This window comes from Lycium ferocissimum, chromosome 11 (genome assembly GCF_029784015.1).
Source record: "Lycium ferocissimum isolate CSIRO_LF1 chromosome 11, AGI_CSIRO_Lferr_CH_V1, whole genome shotgun sequence".
NCBI classification, from domain to species: domain Eukaryota; kingdom Viridiplantae; phylum Streptophyta; class Magnoliopsida; order Solanales; family Solanaceae; genus Lycium; species Lycium ferocissimum.
In genome coordinates, this window is record NC_081352.1 from 46,447,973 (window position 1) to 46,465,653 (window position 17,681).

The 17,681-nt window shown below is 36.2% G+C and overlaps 3 protein-coding genes across 6 annotated transcripts; 1 reads left to right on the forward strand and 2 right to left on the reverse strand.

Moving 5' to 3' along the window:
• Positions 1-737: 737 nt before the first annotated feature.
• LOC132036252 (condensin complex subunit 2) lies at positions 738-7,520 on the reverse strand. 4 transcript variants are annotated; one of them, XM_059426539.1, is made up of 13 exons: positions 7,125-7,520; positions 6,925-7,026; positions 6,021-6,135; positions 5,470-5,543; positions 5,328-5,388; positions 5,038-5,238; positions 4,644-4,921; positions 4,396-4,540; positions 4,020-4,264; positions 3,907-3,937; positions 3,293-3,432; positions 2,523-2,624; positions 738-1,129 (listed from the first exon to the last, which is right to left on the reverse strand). In XM_059426539.1, the coding sequence occupies exons 1-13, from the start codon at positions 7,359-7,361 to the stop codon at positions 923-925; spliced, it is 1,938 nt and encodes a 645-aa protein (XP_059282522.1). In that variant the 5' UTR covers positions 7,362-7,520; the 3' UTR covers positions 738-922. The 4 variants fall into 4 exon arrangements, with proteins under 4 accessions (XP_059282522.1, XP_059282521.1, XP_059282520.1 ...); XM_059426538.1 differs by having other exon boundaries at positions 738-1,122; positions 2,519-2,624; positions 4,020-4,270; positions 7,125-7,519; XM_059426537.1 differs by having other exon boundaries at positions 4,020-4,270; positions 7,125-7,517.
• Positions 7,521-10,604: 3,084 nt separating this feature from the next.
• LOC132036144 (benzyl alcohol O-benzoyltransferase-like) lies at positions 10,605-12,706 on the forward strand. Its single transcript, XM_059426398.1, has 2 exons — positions 10,605-11,147; positions 11,604-12,706. The coding sequence occupies exons 1-2, from the start codon at positions 10,692-10,694 to the stop codon at positions 12,534-12,536; spliced, it is 1,389 nt and encodes a 462-aa protein (XP_059282381.1). The 5' UTR covers positions 10,605-10,691; the 3' UTR covers positions 12,537-12,706.
• Positions 12,707-15,027: 2,321 nt separating this feature from the next.
• Positions 15,028-17,367, reverse strand: LOC132036668 (benzyl alcohol O-benzoyltransferase). The gene is made up of 2 exons (XM_059427047.1): positions 16,723-17,367; positions 15,028-16,110 (listed from the first exon to the last, which is right to left on the reverse strand). Exons 1-2 carry the CDS (start codon positions 17,176-17,178, stop codon positions 15,178-15,180), a joined length of 1,389 nt encoding a protein of 462 aa, XP_059283030.1. The 5' UTR covers positions 17,179-17,367; the 3' UTR covers positions 15,028-15,177.
• Positions 17,368-17,681: the final 314 nt, after the last annotated feature.

Consider the following 17,681-nt stretch of genomic DNA (forward strand, 5'->3'; position numbering starts at 1 on the left):
GATATTTCAATGACCAATAATTCATGCCACTGTTTGTCAGTAGTCAGTACTCAGCAGTCACATTGTTGTCTAATGAGGTACTAGATGTCCATTAATCATCCATTGTGCCAATCATTTTTTCGACATTCTCATCTTGAGTTAACCATCCATTGTGCCAATTATTTGATCAGCTTGAGTTTGACAGACACGTTGAGTCAGGAAAATTAGTAAAGTAATTTCATAATGTGCATAGTTTACTAACATATCGATTCACTGGTAAAATAAAGAATACTATGTAGAAGATTTGATTGTGGGTTTACTCATAGACAAGCATAATATCAAACGAAACAATTCGACATTTTCCTTGCTTCTACCTTTGATTTCACAAACAGCATAATATAGCAACGTGTATATATGATTAATATTGACTATAATGTGCTAATACAAGTTTACCTTCCCATTTCTTCTCTAACATACCCTACCCAGAAATGCCAGGCTACATCAACCGTTTTGTAATACTTCTTGGTGATAGCTGCTTTATCAGGTCCTATAAAACATTATTTCCAAAGCTCAACAAACATTTAACTGATTTGCCACATTTTCATTGAAAAGATTCAGTATCTATATTATAATAAAGGGATAGGTATAAATAGATGTCTTGGTCAATCTAACTATTGCCACATTCACTACATTTTCATGTTGATACTAATTAGTAATTAGCAAAATGAAAAAAGATGTTCCTGGGTGACAAGCTGGCAAAAGACTGAAAATTGACAACAGTTATAAACCAACTGTTGACAATATCTGATAATTTACACGAATTAACTAACCTATATAGCAATACAATTGAAGGGATCCACAAGCAGCATGTGAATGCATGAAGGCCCAATCTACAAGTTGATATACATTACAGTAGGAAAACCAAAAGCTGAAAAAAGATGGCTTAGGCCACAGCATTATTATTGTGAGCTTCGAGCTTTATACTGAGATCATCCAAACCAACACAACCTTGTATCCTTAATCCATGTTCATTGGCAAGATGCAACAAGCAAATAAAGCATAAATGTGGAGATATAGCATCAATCGATGCTGATGCGCTGCATTCGCTTGGAAAAGCAGCCAACATGTGCTTGAAAGATACACCTTCTTCCTGCACATTATGATGTGAATGAATCAAGCTAAAAAGTAAATAAATAAAGTCGATTAGAATGTAATGCTGATTAATGATGAGAGCACAACCCTGGAGGAACTTCTTAACAAAAGGATTCTTGAACCACATCTATTAAAAAATACTGGCTGAAGAAAATGTTATAATGCCAGACAATTTAGTACTCCCCTTGTCCCAATTATGTTTTGCACTTTCCTTTTTAGTTTGTCACAGAAAGAATGATACCTTTCTACATTTGGAAATAATTTAATTTTAAACTACTTTTTTAATTATTAATGGGATGATTTACAGTTACATAAATATACATGGCTTATTATAGACCACAAGTTTCTCGAGTCTTCCTTTTTAAAACTCCGTGTCCAGTCAAAGTGCATCACATAAATTAGGACGGAGGGAGTAACTCATAAAATGGGGCAAAAGGAGTAACTTCTTAAATAAAATCATAATGCATAAAAAAAATCATAATGAATAAAATATTGTATTCTTTGTTTAATGAGAACTGAAACTGTCACAAAACCAACCAACAAACAGATAGATATCCGATTTGAGATAGATGTAATCATTTCAAATTACATATCCAGCTATCCACTTGCCATATATATTATACTACAGAAAAGAGATGAATCATTTACTCATCTCATTACAACTTTTTTCGCTTGCTACTATTTAAGAAGAGCAAAAATGTAAAATGTTTGAGCTTTATGTTCCCTGGTAAACACTAAGTAGGCGTTTGGACATGATTTGCTTGGGATTACTAAAAAAAGTAGTATTAGAAGTTGAAGTTGACGCTGAAAAGGGTACTTGGAAGTTGAAGTTGTGTTTGGACATGAAAATAAAACTTGAAAAACTTCTCAAACTTGCTTTTCAAACTTCAAATTTAAAGTTAAAACAATGGGCCAACTTGATAAACCAACAGTTATTTTAAAATATCTCCAAATATTTCAATTTTTGGAACCAAAATCTATGGCCAAAAACAAGGCCTAAATAATATCTCTCCTCATTTGATGTGGCACCATTACTGGGCATGGTGATAAGAATTCAATTCTAAATTATGTTGTATATTAGTGGATATTCTGACAGGGAGCCTTGGAACAACAGTTAAGTTGTCTCCGTGTGACCTATAGGTGACCAGTTCGAGTCGTGGAAGCAGCCACTAATGCTGGCATTAGGTTAGGCTGTCTACATCACACCCCTTGAGGTGCGGCCCTTCCCCGGACCCCGCTTGTGAGATGCTTTGTGCACCAGGCTGCCCTTTTATTAGTGGATATTCTACATGGGGAAAATGCATAAATACACTCCCATCCTGGCCAAAATCATGGCAATCATTTGTTTTACCAAGAACACACTGCCAGTGAAGTAAGAAGTTTGAACTTACCTCAACTGATGTTTGATTCAATTGGTCCCAAAGTGTTTCCTTAAGCACTTGAACATCTACTTGTTTGGATGTTTTATCATACTGCACTTCAATCTTGTTTACCTGTTAATTCAGACAAGGTAAACTCAAGATTTTAGTTTGCTGCAAAAGAAGCTCTTCATCTAGCAGATTCTACACAGAGGAAAAAACTTATTTTCTCATAGCAACTGCGCAAAGAAAGATGAAGTTTTTCTGTGGAAATTAAGTTTCCATTAAGCAAGCAACATGAACATTTGACATTTTCCCTCCCACATATTAAGTGACAAATTACATGATTTGAAGCTTCTTTTCTTCCATTTTCAGCCTAAAAAATAAAGGAACTAATACTCATCGGTTCTGCAGAAGTTCTAAATGAAGTATATTCTTTTTTCAACAAATATTTTTTTTTCCGACATAAACAATGACTTATTAACAATAGCATCAAACAGCGGAGAAAAAAGAGGCACCGTATAAAACTAAAAGAACAGTCAAAGGCGAGAAGTTCTTAAAAGTAAAACCAGTGAACACAGGTTTCTGAAGCAACAGTGTCTGGTACTCATAAGATAATATTTGGTAGTAACCAGCTTAGTACAAGTTGATAAAATGTTTAGATCATAGTTGTGCAAGAGATCTCAATCTGTATAAACCATACTTGATCAAATGTTGGCCTAAGCGTTAAAAGTTACACCTTGCGGAATCTAGATTGCAGAACTACAAACATAAATGGTCAAGATTTGTGAACAGGAACAAACCTGGCGAGGTTGAGAGACAAGTGTACTTGACTCCTCAACATCACTAAATGTGTTGCCGTCATCAAAAGCCCCAGGAAATCCACCATCATCATCCCAAGATGGCATATCTCCAAACTCTTCACTTTGTTGACCGGCTTCAGCTAACCAAAGAACCAGGGAAGTCAAGTCACATAATAACAACAGTTTCATCTGTCATAATATGTAACATTCCTATTTTTGAAGAAAACTAGTAAAATATACAGCAATAGGAGCACCCTATTACTATGAGCAGTAGATAACAAAACCTATGAAATAGTTGAGAAGCCAACAGAAGACATTTGTATATAGGGAAGTAGGGTTCAGTAAACATATTATGGCGAGCACTCTTCTAGTTCAAACTCAAAATCAGTAGCATAAAACCATTTAAAGCACTTAAAGAATTGTAATCTTTGCTAAGCCATATGCGTGTCTCTGTTCAAGTAAACAAGAAGACCAAGCAAAAATGTATTTGAATAAAAATTCAACATTTGCAGTTTGAAATCAACTCGCCAAACAGAATCTATCACCCATAAAAGTTATACATATCCATACAAATGTCAAAGTACAAAAGGAGATCGCCATGAGGGTTATCTCACCTGGGATGTGCTTTCCTTTCCTTCCAAGGCACTAAGGCAAGATAATACAGGTAATCAGAATATATTTTTTAGGTAGTCAGAAAAAACAAACTCATCAAAGTGACTAGAGTTACCGTGACATTGGGTCGGAGAAACAGCTTTACAAGATTCTCAGGTTGGTAATGACAATCTTCTGGAAGTAACCTGTTACATGGTGTTCTATTTGCTGGAAGGAGTAGTTGCTTGGGATTCTTCGGAGGAGCAAAGACATGTGATTGATCAGTGTCCAATGCTTTTGTGAAATCAATTTCAGGTTCTGTTTTTCTGCTCTTTGTTTTCTTAGCCTTTACTGGTGATCCATCTTCATTGGAAGGCTCCTCTGCAACTGTGAATGTTGATGAGATATTAAACACCAAAGAAACTTCAACTGCTACAGATTTCTCCCATGACTGGAGAGAAAAGAGAATTGGAAAAGTTATAATTCCTCCTGGAAGTCCTGTGGAAGCTTACCTTTCACCTTCCTATACTTCCAATGATCAGGACCAGCCCAGGAATTGTGCTTTGAAGAAAATCCTAAACTTAAAAACAAGTAATCATCAACTCTCTCAGATCTGTCATCATCCTCAGCATCAGGAAAAGCATATGGTTCACTGTCCTGCAAGACAAAGCACAAAGAAATACCAAATTTCATGCTCTTTTCTAGGGCCTCAATTACAAATTCGTGTTGAAGGCGACAACAAATAAATGTTTGGCACCACCTGTTGATTTGATGAAATTTGATCAACGTCGTGAGAACCTTGTTCAGACAAACTTATTCCATCATCGTGATCCATTGGCCAGGCTCCACAATTGTCAAATGCATCATCATCCGCATCTAGGACAAACGATTCAGAAGTTTGTTCTGGTGAAGTCTGGCAAGAAAAATCTGTTTCAGCTGGCACCGGCATCTCTCCACTAAATTGACAAATTATATTCCTCAGACTGGGCGATATCTCATCCTTCTTGGGCATATTCAACACCATTTCTTCAACACAATCTATACTAACAGAAAAGGTTTATAACAATAAATTGATAGTGGCTCAAATACAAAGAAGCTTCCAGCATCTAATGAAAAAAGAACCCAAAACCACGTATAATTCCAAAGCCACAAACCTTTAGCAAAACATATATCAATGGAATCTGTTCTATCATGCCGAACTGCTTCAGGTACCGACTTCCCAGGTATCTCGAATGAATCAAAAAGGACACGGCAATTCCCATAGATTCCTAGGTTATTCAACAAAAGACCCTTCGCACCACCTTCATCAAACTGAGCTGATGTCTGATGATAAAGAGGATCTACAGCAAAAGCGGCTGCAAAATTGACAAATAAACCGTTTACAAAGTGAAAAGGGATAAACTCAGACGACGAAGAAAATATCAAAGATAAGAAGCATGTCTACCATCAAATTTCTTCACATTGAGAGAATCGAATGATGACTCCAGTGTTGATAAAGGCGATAACTGCAATGGCCACTCAAATCAGTTTAGGAACAGGAAATTATTTTGCACTTGTTATTTCTTAAAGAGAGGAAGAGTGTTAACCTTTCTTTCTTGCTCTTTTCTGGTATGACCTTCCTCCTGGCCATTTTCAGCATTAGCATCCTCTACAACAGGATCTGGCATACAAGCATAGTATTAAAGAGATGGAAGTATTAATACACCAAATATGTGTGTGGCTCAGGAAACAGGCAGCAGACACCCAAGAAGAAGGCAAATAGGAAGAGAGGAGAGTAAACAAGGTCAAGAAATATTTGGAAGCATAAGATAGTTAGATTCAAAACAGAAAAAGCTAAGGAGTCATTCCAATATTTTGAATGCCTTGGCATGATAAAGCACATGATTTTGAAATAGAAAATAAAAGAGGCAATAAATTCTGATTAACAAAATGATCTTCAGGGAAGATTCAAACTAGAAAGGGAACGTAATTAATGGATCAAATGTCTAAATGAATTATTTTTTTCAGATAACAAACATAAAAACCCCAACACTTCAGTTTAAAGAAAACTCCAACGATGTAGAATTATTTTGACACGGCATTACCTTGCTAGAAATCTACATATAGAGTGGGTCCTAGACACAAGAACAAAACCTACCTTCATTTCCATTACCAACACGATTGATTCCTCCAAGAACTTTATATGCCTCTGAATGTACTGAGTCCACCCTCATTGAGTAAATCTTAACTCCAGCCTCAAGAGTACAACTTGCCTAAAATCATAAAATCACAAGTAAATATGTAAGTATAGGATGTTTGTGCCTACAACATCAGAAAGAGTCATTATTTTAACATTAGCATGGTTTGTTGAAGTGAACATCCTTCTTAGTTGGGTCCGGGGAAAGAATAGGGAAGGTTAGTGCACTATATTTTTGAACAGGGACAGGGCTTTACATTTTCTATGTTACATGTGCAATAGGATGACATCATATCCATTGACCTTTGCCGTTGTTCGTGTATGATATTCAAGGGGGCATCTTAGAAGCATATCTAAGCTTACATTCATACTTACAATGATAGCAATTAAAAAAGAGACTGTGCTTGATAAACATTGCTTAATCATTTCATGAATTACGAAAGAGAACAAGCTGAAACAAAATCTCCAACTTAGACATGCTTCAAGAAAATTCTAAACACAGTCAAACCTCCGATAAATATCTGTAACTGTTGAAGTGTGTGACCATGTCATATAAAAGCTTAAGTTGTTAGATAGAGCACACTTTATTTACTTAATGATATTCTCAACACACCCCGTCACGTGCGGGCCTGATTTTTTTTTTTTTTTTCATATCTCAAGCACGTGAAAATTCTTTTGATAATGGGCGGCGGTGAATACTCGATCTCAAGACCTATATCTGCTCCGATATCATGTTGAAGTGTGTGCCCGTCTAAAAGCTTAAGCTGTTAGACTGAACACGCTTATTTACTTAACTTTATTCTCAACAGTAATCAGATTTTTTTTTAAAAAAAAAAAGTGTCTGCGATAATATCAAAAAAGTTACCTTCTGGAAATTGGTCTCAGAATCATTCTCTTGTTCAACTTTAACTATCTCACATAGATGATCAATCAAACCTAGCTCCCAAGTATTCTTCTGATTAATTTTCTGTAATTCAAAAGCAATTCAAAATTTCACCACAAAATCAAATCAATATTCATAAATAACAAACTCTAAACCAAACAAGAGCAAAATAATAATAATACATTTTCACTGGCGAGTTTGATGCAATTCTGGAAGAGTTCGAGAATCTGTTCTTTGTCAAGGCAAGGATCTGAAGACGACGGAGGAGGTGCCACGTGGATGGGTTTCCGACGGATGACGGCAGCACGAGCGGCGCGTGCTTGAGCGCGTTCGAGTTTGTCGTCATTAGAGCCTAAGACGAATTTAGTTGGAGAAAATGGGCCTTTTAGTTTGGGATTAGGGCTTAGGATTTCGGCCATTGCTGTGTGAAATTTATAGATCTAAGTGAACTGGAGTAGTGGCGCGTGCGAGCGACGGGGGATGTTTCCGGTGGGAGATTTGGGAAAGTGAATTTGTGTGTTTTCCCACCTTTTGAATTTTGAATTTCAGGATGCTGGCGGAAAAGCTATTTACTCTCTTTTTCCGTTTTTTCCCGTTTATTTTCAATAAAACAGTATTGAACTTGTTCGGAAATAATAGCTACTCTAAAGTGGCAAGTCTAATTCAAGTCAGTGCAGTCCGCAGCCCAATGAAATGATTAATTCATTTTTTTGCGCGGATTGTCCTCCTTTTGGGGGTGGTCTTTAATTTTTGTCCCTCAAATTGGTGGACTTTAATTTTTACCTTCGTCTAATATTCCAAGATTTTGGTTTGAATTTCAGCTCAATCAAAAAAAAAAAAAACAATTTTTTTTTTTTCGTAAAACAGAGGTTTGGATTCGCAAGGTGATACTATGCCTTAAGACAGAACTTTCAAGTCGCTCTTGCTGCATTTTGAATTTCTGTTTTCTAAATGCTAGATGTTTGTAAAATTGCAAGCAATGATGGTTGAGCATGATGACGTAAATGGGTCGATTGAAAAATCAAGCAGTGGCATGGTGAATTGCCAACTTTCCATGCTGAGAATATGCAAAACAACATAAAAGGCAAAGTTTTGGGCAACTCTACCTTAAGGTAGAATTTGAAATTCTGCCTGAATCATGCAAAACTATGCCTTAAGGTTCCAACCTCTGCCTTGCGATTTTTTTTAAAAAAAAATTTACTGAGCGGGAATTCGAACCCGAAACCAAGAAGTTCTAACTAAGGACAAAAATTAAAGACCGCCCCAAAATAAGGGCATTCCTGCGAATTGCCCTGATAAATCCACAACCTACAAAGGCTACATCAACAACTACCATGTAGCTACAACTCCTTCCGGCCCAATTTATGTGAAATAATTTGGTTAAACGCGGAGTTTAATCAATGCATCAGCAGCAATAGAATAGTCCATTATGCTATTCGCCTTAAGCTTCTGGATGATAATTAGTACATGATTCTCCATTGGTTAATCTTGTGCAAAACCGACCATGTCATTACAGAGAAAATACACACAACAAATTGTTTCTCTTTGATGGACTTTGTAGTTACAAATACAAATACATATATATATATATATATATATTCTCTGCTCGTAAAAATTATTAAATTTCGTGTCTAACACGAGAGAAATTAGGAGGGAATGAGGATAAGATAAAAGATCTTGCTCAATATATTTTAGTGGGCCGGGTCAGTAAAATCGTTAAAATGGAATTTTTTTTTTTTTTTTTTTTTTTTTTACAATCTTGGCTTCACATAAAAATTTCATGTCAATAAAATTTAAGAAAATCACTTAAATAGGTTAGGTGGAGATGTAGGTGAAACACCAATAATTTAGTGACTATCTAGTTACAAAACAAAAAAAAAAAAAAAATTGAGTGAACTAGCCAAAATTGAATGACTTTCTGGTTAAAAAATAAAGTTGGGTGAGTTTTTGAGTGAACTAATCATAGTTGAGACCACATGAGATATTATCTCTTAGTTATGATCCACCTTGATTACGAACCTTGTGCATATGTAGTTAGCTCGACCATAATTTTTTTATCTTTTAGATGAATACTACTTCATATATTATGGCTTTTGGTCAATGTTTCCTAGTATCAATGACATTTATAATTTATATCATCTTTTATATCAAAGATAAATGTTTGTATCCTTCAAGCCAATGATCTGGGAGCTAATTAGTTTATGACAACTCCAACTCATCATATGTACCATCTTTTTAAAATGAATAAAATACTTAAATACATATTAAAACATGTGGCAAACACATCAGTGTGAATACTATGCTTAGAGGGCGATTACTCAATTATCTGAGAATTTTAGCTTCTCTACAGAACCAATATAATAAGGTATTTTATATGATCAGTATAATTTAATTAATCTTAATATGTTACTTATCTTATATTCTAGATTATCAATGCACTTAGGACCCCTTTGGACATGATTTGAAATCATAAAATGAAATCAGGTTGATAAGAAGTTGAAGTTTTGTGTGGATATACAATTTGAATTTCTTCTTGTATTTTTCTCATAAACCTGAAAACTTCACAAGGTGTGAAAACTCAAAACTTCCTCAACTCTTAAACAATCGTATCAAATGAGCAAATCATACTTCATAACAAAGTTAATACGCTACCAAAAGGCCTTTCTAAAAAATACAACACTGATTGATCGAACTTTAGTTCAATAAGAAGAAAAACTGAACATGAGTTGTAGTATAACTACTCTTTAATATAATCCTCCCATATGGTCGGACAATCTCTTCACGTCGAGTATGCATTTCCGATCAGATGACCGAGAAGACGAACCAACATTGTTACTTTGAGTCAAGTTTACATTTAAAAAATATGTTTACCAATTTATGGATCTTTTTTTATAAAATATAAACTTATGGGTCAAGTTTTACATTTAAAAAGTTGAAATCATGATTTGAAATCCCAAATCATGCCTTTTTGGAGAATTTGGAGTTGAAATTTTGTGCAAATTGCATACACAAACGTTGATTTAAAATCAAAATATGAAATCATAATTTCATATCACATGGCAAAATGCATACTTAATATTGATCGTATAAAATATCTTATTATATTGGTTCTGACTATATTTACCTATTTAAACTCATTAAGTTCAAATTTCCTACATTATTGATAAATTTCCATACACTTTCCTGTAGCTTACGTTACAACAACTTGAAAATTCAAGTCTTTGGGTCATTTGAAGAACTCAACACCAAATTTCCCTTAAAAAACCAGCACTAGTAGGTGTGAAAGCAAATTATTTAAGGGCAACTTCGTTGTTGAATATGAGAACACTTTTAATTTTTTCCACACAAAGTGGCAAGTCTATGTCTATGTGAAGTCAACGCAGTCCGCAACAGCCATGAAATTATGAAATTCACAACACAGATTCTATAACAACCATTACCATGTCAGCTACTACTAATTAAAAATAAAAATTGACCAACCCATTTTTTTCAAAAAAATACTACGTAAAACATAAATAAATAGAAAAAGAGTTTCCAACCACTAACGACGCTTTTTCTCCCCACTTACTACCACAGTGTCACACAATTTCATGAAAATTGTCACTTGTTTTTACATGTACGTACCCCTGTTACTTGCTCTATATATAGCTTTTGTGTTTCAGTATTAGGAAATCATCTACAAACACAAATCCAAATATCTCAATTACTCCATTTTAAACTTTCCTTAATCTTGATTTTATTCATATTCAATGGATCAAATTGAGCAATCCTCATCAGAATTAGTGTTCACAGTGAAGAGGCAAAAGTCAGTGCTGATAGCTCCAGCAAAGCCAACTCCACGTGAAACTAAATTACTCTCAGACATTGATGATCAAGAAGGTCTTCGATTCCAAATTCCCGTTATTAATTTTTACCGTAAGGATTCTTCTATGGGAGGAAATGACCCTGTCAAAGTTATCAAGAAAGCTATAGCTGAAACACTTGTTTTTTACTATCCGTTTGCTGGTCGACTCCGGGAAGGAAATGGACGGAAACTGATGGTGGATTGTACCGGTGAAGGGGTTATGTTTGTCGAGGCGGATGCAGATGTAACGCTAGAACAATTTGGAGATGAACTTCAGCCTCCATTTCCATGCTTAGAAGAGCTTCTTTATGATGTCCCTGGTTCTGGTGGTGTTCTTGATTGTCCTTTGCTTCTTATCCAGGTAATCTTTCTTTTCTATCTTAAAGCTTTTTTGAATCATAAAGTAAATTATTAGAGGATGTTTAGCTAAGCTTATAAGCTGGTCAAACTAATTTAGAAGTAATTTCTAACTTATCTGTGCGTTTTGGTAATCATTTAAAGGGCTTACGAGTCTTTTTTATATTTTGCCACATAACAACTCCATTATTAATCAACATCCTATTGGTTCGATGCCCTTTTTTTTTATTTATATAAAGGTAAAACTTCGCGGTATTCGATTAATCCACCCTTTAACATACCTATGTACCAATTGAACGGCGAAAAGATGCAAGGTTAGGAAGGGAAATAGCACTATGTGCTTTGAGCACATCATCAATAAAAGGAAACTGACAGAAATTTGAATTGTTTTATCTCTTTTGTTAGTAATTTTCAATAGTTGAATTGTTAGTTAACGGATGTATCAATTAATTGTATGCAGGTAACTCGTCTAAGGTGCGGTGGTTTCATCTTTGCACTGCGATTAAACCACACGATGAGTGATGCACCTGGTCTTGTCCAATTCATGACTGCTGTAGGCGAAATGGCACGCGGGGCATCTGCTCCATCTACACTCCCTGTCTGGTGCAGAGAATTGCTAAACGCTAGAGATCCACCGCAAGTGACATGCACACATCACGAGTACGATGAAGTTCCCGATACAAAGGGTACAATTATCCCATTAGATGACATGGTTCACAAATCTTTCTTTTTTGGCCCTTCAGAGGTCTCAGCACTTCGTAGATTTGTCCCTCCTCATTTGCGCAAGTGTTCCACTTTTGAACTGCTCACTTCAGTCCTTTGGCGCTGTCGAACAATTTCTCTAAAACCTGATCCAGAAGAGGAAGTCCGTGTTCTTTGCATTGTCAATGCGCGTTCCAGGTTCAATCCACCTTTGCCTAATGGCTACTACGGCAACGCCTTTGCATTCCCCGTGGCAGTCACAACCGCGGCGAAATTGTGCAAAAATCCACTAGGTTATGCGCTCGAGTTAGTGAAGAAAACTAAGTCAGACGTGACTGAAGAATATATGAAATCTGTGGCGGATTTAATGGTGATGAAAGGGAGGCCCCATTTCACTGTGGTTCGGACTTATCTTGTATCGGACGTGACTCGAGCTGGATTCGGAGAAGTGGATTTTGGATGGGGAAAAGCTGTTTATGGTGGACCGGCTAAAGGAGGGGTAGGGGCTATTCCTGGTGTAGCTAGTTTTTACATACCATTTAGAAACAAGAATGGTGAAAATGGGATTGTGGTCCCTGTATGTTTGCCTGCCTTTGCAATGGAAATATTCGTCAAGGAGCTTGATGGCATGTTGAAAAGTGATGCTTCATTAGTCGACTCAAACTATGCCATTATCAGACCTGCACTATGAGATATTAATTAAATAGATAATTAAAGGCCATAGAGTTTGTCTTAAATTCCAAATCTTGTACTTGGTGTAATTTCTTCAGATGTTGTAAGTGTGCTTTTTTACCATATGATTAACGTATGATCCTATTGTAATAACGGGAATTTGGAAGCGAAGACCTTCTTGATCATCAATGTCTGAGAGTAATTTAGTTTCACGTGGAGTTGCCTTTGCTGGAGCTATTAGCTATTGCCTGTTGCCTCCTCACTGTGAAGACTAATTCTGATTATTGATTTGGATGCTGATTATCCCAAAATCGGTTTAGTTGAATTTGTGTACGTGGTCAAGAACACGTGGACCAAAGTGACCAGAAAAAGCAATGCAATTGATAATTAAATCGATGTAAATGAAATATAAATAAAGTAAATAGTTAAGAATAGCTTGAGCCTTGATGTAGCTCCGGACCAGTTGCTCCGGTCACGCTACTGATTCGGACCTTGTTAGATCAAAGAATGGTAAAGAAACTAAAGAACAACGAAAGTGTGGATATATGTTGTTTGTCTTTTACAATGAAATGATAAGTCCTATTTATACTTAGAACTAAGGGTACACATTCCAAGAATTGTACCCCTGCTAATAATGTGCATTAATGTCACAATAATGATGTACAATAAAGAGAGCAACAAAGCCTATTAATGCCCGTAGAAGGTGGAAGGCTTGCTTGTAACGGTTGACCGTTGCCTACCAACCGGTGTCATCTCGTTACAATGTGCAACCGACCCTTTAACTCCTTCGGTACCACTACACCTTTACCGAAGGCGCCGAATGCTGACTTGGATCCGAGTCATGTCTATTGACACAGGTCACCATGACATTCGTCCAGCTGTATTCTACGAATTTAGCCCAATACAGATCCATAAATGAAAATGAATTGAATCAGATACTCAAGATTAAAGAAACTTTAAAATAAGAGTAATTTGGATATATAAGAAGAAGTTTTTGGATTTGTGTTTGTGTTTGTGGAGATAATTTCCTATATACTGAAATACAAAAGCTATATATGGAGCTAGTGACGTGGGATACGTACATGTAAAACAAGTGACAATTTTCATGAAATTGTGCGACACTGTGGATAGTAAGTGGGGAGAAGAAGCGTCGTTAGTTGTTAGAAACTCTTTTTTTTAGTATTTTTTTAAATGAGTTGGTCAGTCTTTATTTTAATTAGTAGCTGACATGTTAATGGTTGTTATAAAATTTGTGTAGTGAATTTCATCATTTCATGGCTGCTGCGGACTGCATTGACTTGAAATAGACTTGCCACTTTGTGTGGATTTGGAAAAAATTAAAAGTGTTTTCATCAACAACGAAGTTGCCCCTAAAGAATTTGATTTCACACCTGCTAGTGCTGGTTTTAAGGGAAATTTGGAGTTGATTTCTTCAAATGACTAAGGACTTGGATTTTCAAGTTGTTGTAACGTAAGCTACAGGGAAGTGTATGGAAATTTATCAGTACTGTCGAGGAACGTTTGAACTTGCAATGAGTTTAAATAGGTAACTTTAATTTAGATTTCTCATACTATCAGTTCATTTAATTTAGAAGTCAATTATATGATCCTAAGTTCATAATAAGAATATAAGATAAGTAACATACGAAGATTAATTAGATTATATTGATTGTATGAAATAACTTCGGCAGAGAAGCTAAAGTTCTTAAATAATTGAATCGTCCTCTAAGCAGAGTACGTGTACTTTGTTAGCTAGTAACAGAGTTGTTGAATAAACACTAAAGTGACTATAAAGTTTATTATCATACTGATGTGTTTGTCACTTTTTTTAGAACCCAGTTCATTTTAAAAAAGATGGTACATATGAATTGAGGGAGTTGCCATAAACTAATTAGCTCCCCAGTCATGGCTTGAAAGACAGATATATTTATCTCTGATATAAAAGTTGATATAAATGCCATCGGTACTAGGATTGACCAAAACCATGAGATATGTAGTATTCAGCTAATACACAAATATTCTATCCGGGAGCTAACTACATATGCACAAGCTAAGGTTCATAATCAAGGGGGATCTTCCGAGTACCATCAAGAATTATATCATTATCAAGTTATGTTATCTAAATTGTTTGAGAGCTCTCAATGGAGATTCTTCAAGAGGGCTATTTCCTATGGGTTAGAGCCTTGGGGAAGAATTATTCTCATCCTGCTTACTATGTCTACAGTATATATTTATCCTCTAACTACAGCCTTTAGATGTTTGTTAGTAAGCTAGCATCGATCTTCCTTTTGGAACATAATAACCTCTTATTAGGTAGTTATTTTGTGTTTTCATCTTAGGTGTTGGAGGTTAAGGTTCATATCCCCTACATTGTACTTTTGCTTATTTATAAATTGTGGAGTACTTTAATAAACAATGTAGGGGTTTATGCAAAACCCCCCACGACCAGGGAGATGAAAGCCGGGGTGGATGGATTCTTGAAAGTAAAAAAAGAACTCCTTTAATCAAAATTGACAATTCCAAGAGGACCAATATTTAATCATATGGTACAGAAAAGCACACTTACAACATCCAAAATAACATTCGAAGAAATTACACCAAGTACAGGATTTGGCATTTAAGACAAACTATATGGCCCTTATAATTGTCTAATTAAGAATTCATAGTGCAGGCCTGATAATGGCATAGTTTGAGTCGACTAATGGATCATCACCTTTCAACATGCCATCAAGCTCCTTCACGAATATCTCCATGGCAAAGGCAGGCAAACATACAGGGACCACAATCCCATTTTCGCCATTCTTGTTTCTAAATGGTATGTAAAAACTAGCCACACCAGGAATAGCCCCTACGCCTCCTTTAGCCGGTCCACCATAAACAGCTTTTCCCCATCCAAAATCCACTTCTCCGAATCCAGCCCTAGTCACATCTGATACGAGATAAGTCCGAACAACAGTGAAATGAGGTCTCCCTTTCATCACCATTAAATCCGCCACTGATTTCATATATTCTTCCGTCACGTCCGACTTAGTTTTCTTCACTAACTCGAGTGCATATCCTAGTGGATTTTTGCACAATTGAGCCGCTGTTGTGACTGCCACGGGGAACGCAAAGGCGTTTCCGTAGAAGCCATTAGGCAAGGGTGGATTGAACCTGGATCGCGCATTGACAATGCAAAGAACGCGGACTTCCTCTTCTGGATCAGGTTTTAGAGAAATTGTTCGGCAGCGCCAAAGGACTGAAGTGAGCAGTTCAAAAGTGGAACACTTGCGCAAATGAGGAGGGACAAATCTACGAAGTGCTGAGACCTCTGAAGGGCCAAAAAAGAAAGATTTGTGAACCATGTCATCTAATGGGATAATTGTACCCTTTGTATCGGGAACTTCATCGTACTCGTGATGTGTGCATGTCACTTGCGGTGGATCTCTAGCGTTTAGCAATTCTCTGCACCAGACAGGGAGTGTGGATGGAGCAGATGCCCCGCGTGCCATTTCGCCCACAGCAGTCATGAATTGGACAAGACCAGGTGCATCACTCATCGTGTGGTTTAATCGCAATGCAAATATGAAACCACCGCACCTTAGACGAGTTACCTGCATATAATGTTATATTCATTAAGTAACAATTCAAATATTAAATATTGGTGCATACCTACGTTAAGGGTTATCAATTATTCCAAAGTTGTAATAAAAATAAAAATAGGTATCGAACCAAAAGGACTTTAATTAATGGAGTTGTTATTTGACAAAATCTACAGAAGGGCTTGCAAAGTGACCGAAAAAAAAAAAAAACAGGACTTGTCATGTCACGAGGTCCAGCAACATATTGGTGCGCATGCATCACTAAAAGTCAAAGCCAAAAACAAAATTCCCCTGTTTATTGGTACCAACCAATTCTACCACCTAGAACCATGGTTGAATCTGAATGATGAAGAATGTACAAAAATCTAAAATAGCAGAGTCTGGATTCTATATATCATAGGTAGATAGAGGATTTTAGTTTTATGAGTTTCTATTACAATCTCAAGTTAATACAAATACATTATCCAGGCAAAAGTTACTGAGTCCACCTGAACCCGTATCCATTGCACTAGATCCGCCCCCGAGTCCACAAGATTCATGATTCTAAGACAACAAACTCATACGTTATTAACTAGGTTCAAAATTTAATACGCGTACATATTAAAGTTAGGAAAGAAAGATTACCTGAATAAGAAGCAAAGGACAATCAAGAACTCCAGCAGAGCCAGGTACATCATAAAGAAGCTCTTCTAAGCATGGAAATGGGGGCTGAAGTTCATCTCCAAATTGTTCTAACGTAACATCAGCATCCGCCTCGACGAACATAACCCCTTCACCGGTACAATCCACCATCAGTTTCCGTCCATTTCCTTCCCGGAGTCGACCAGCAAATGGATAGTAAAAAACAAGTGTTTCAGCTATAGCCTTTTTAATAACCTTTACAGGGTCATTTCCTCCCATAGAAGAATCTTTGCGGTAAAAATTAATAACAGGAATTTGGAATCGAAGACCTTCTTGATCATCAATATCTGAAAGTAACTTAGTTTCACGTGGAGTTGGCGTTGCTGGAGCTATTAGCTCTGCTTTTTGCCTCCTCACTGTGAACACTAATTCTGATGATGATTGCTGAATTGTATCCATTGTTTTGAATTAAATCAGATAATCAAGATTAATGAAAGTTTAAAATGGAGTAATTGAGATATTTGGATTTGTGTTTGTAGATGATTTCCTAACACTGAAACACTAAAGCTATATATAGAGCTAGTAAGAGGGCAACGCGCATGAAATGATGACAAAAGTAGTAAGTGCGGGAGAATAAACGACGTTAGTGGTTAGAAATTCTTTTCATGTTTTTGTTGGTTTTTAAACTGAGTTGGTCAATTTTTTTTTTCAATTACTACTAGGTAGTACTTAGCTAGCTGACATGGAATATGTTTGTTAAAATCTATGTGGTGAATTTCATGGATGCTGCTTCTATTGACTTGATGAAATAGACTTGTTACTTTGTATGAGGATTGAAAAATATTTGTTAGTGTTTTCATACCCAACAGCCAAGTTGTACTGATTTCTTTTTAGGAAATTTTGTGTAGGTTTCTACAAATTATAAAAGTCCTTTCAAGTTTTTGAAATGTAAGTTGCATGAA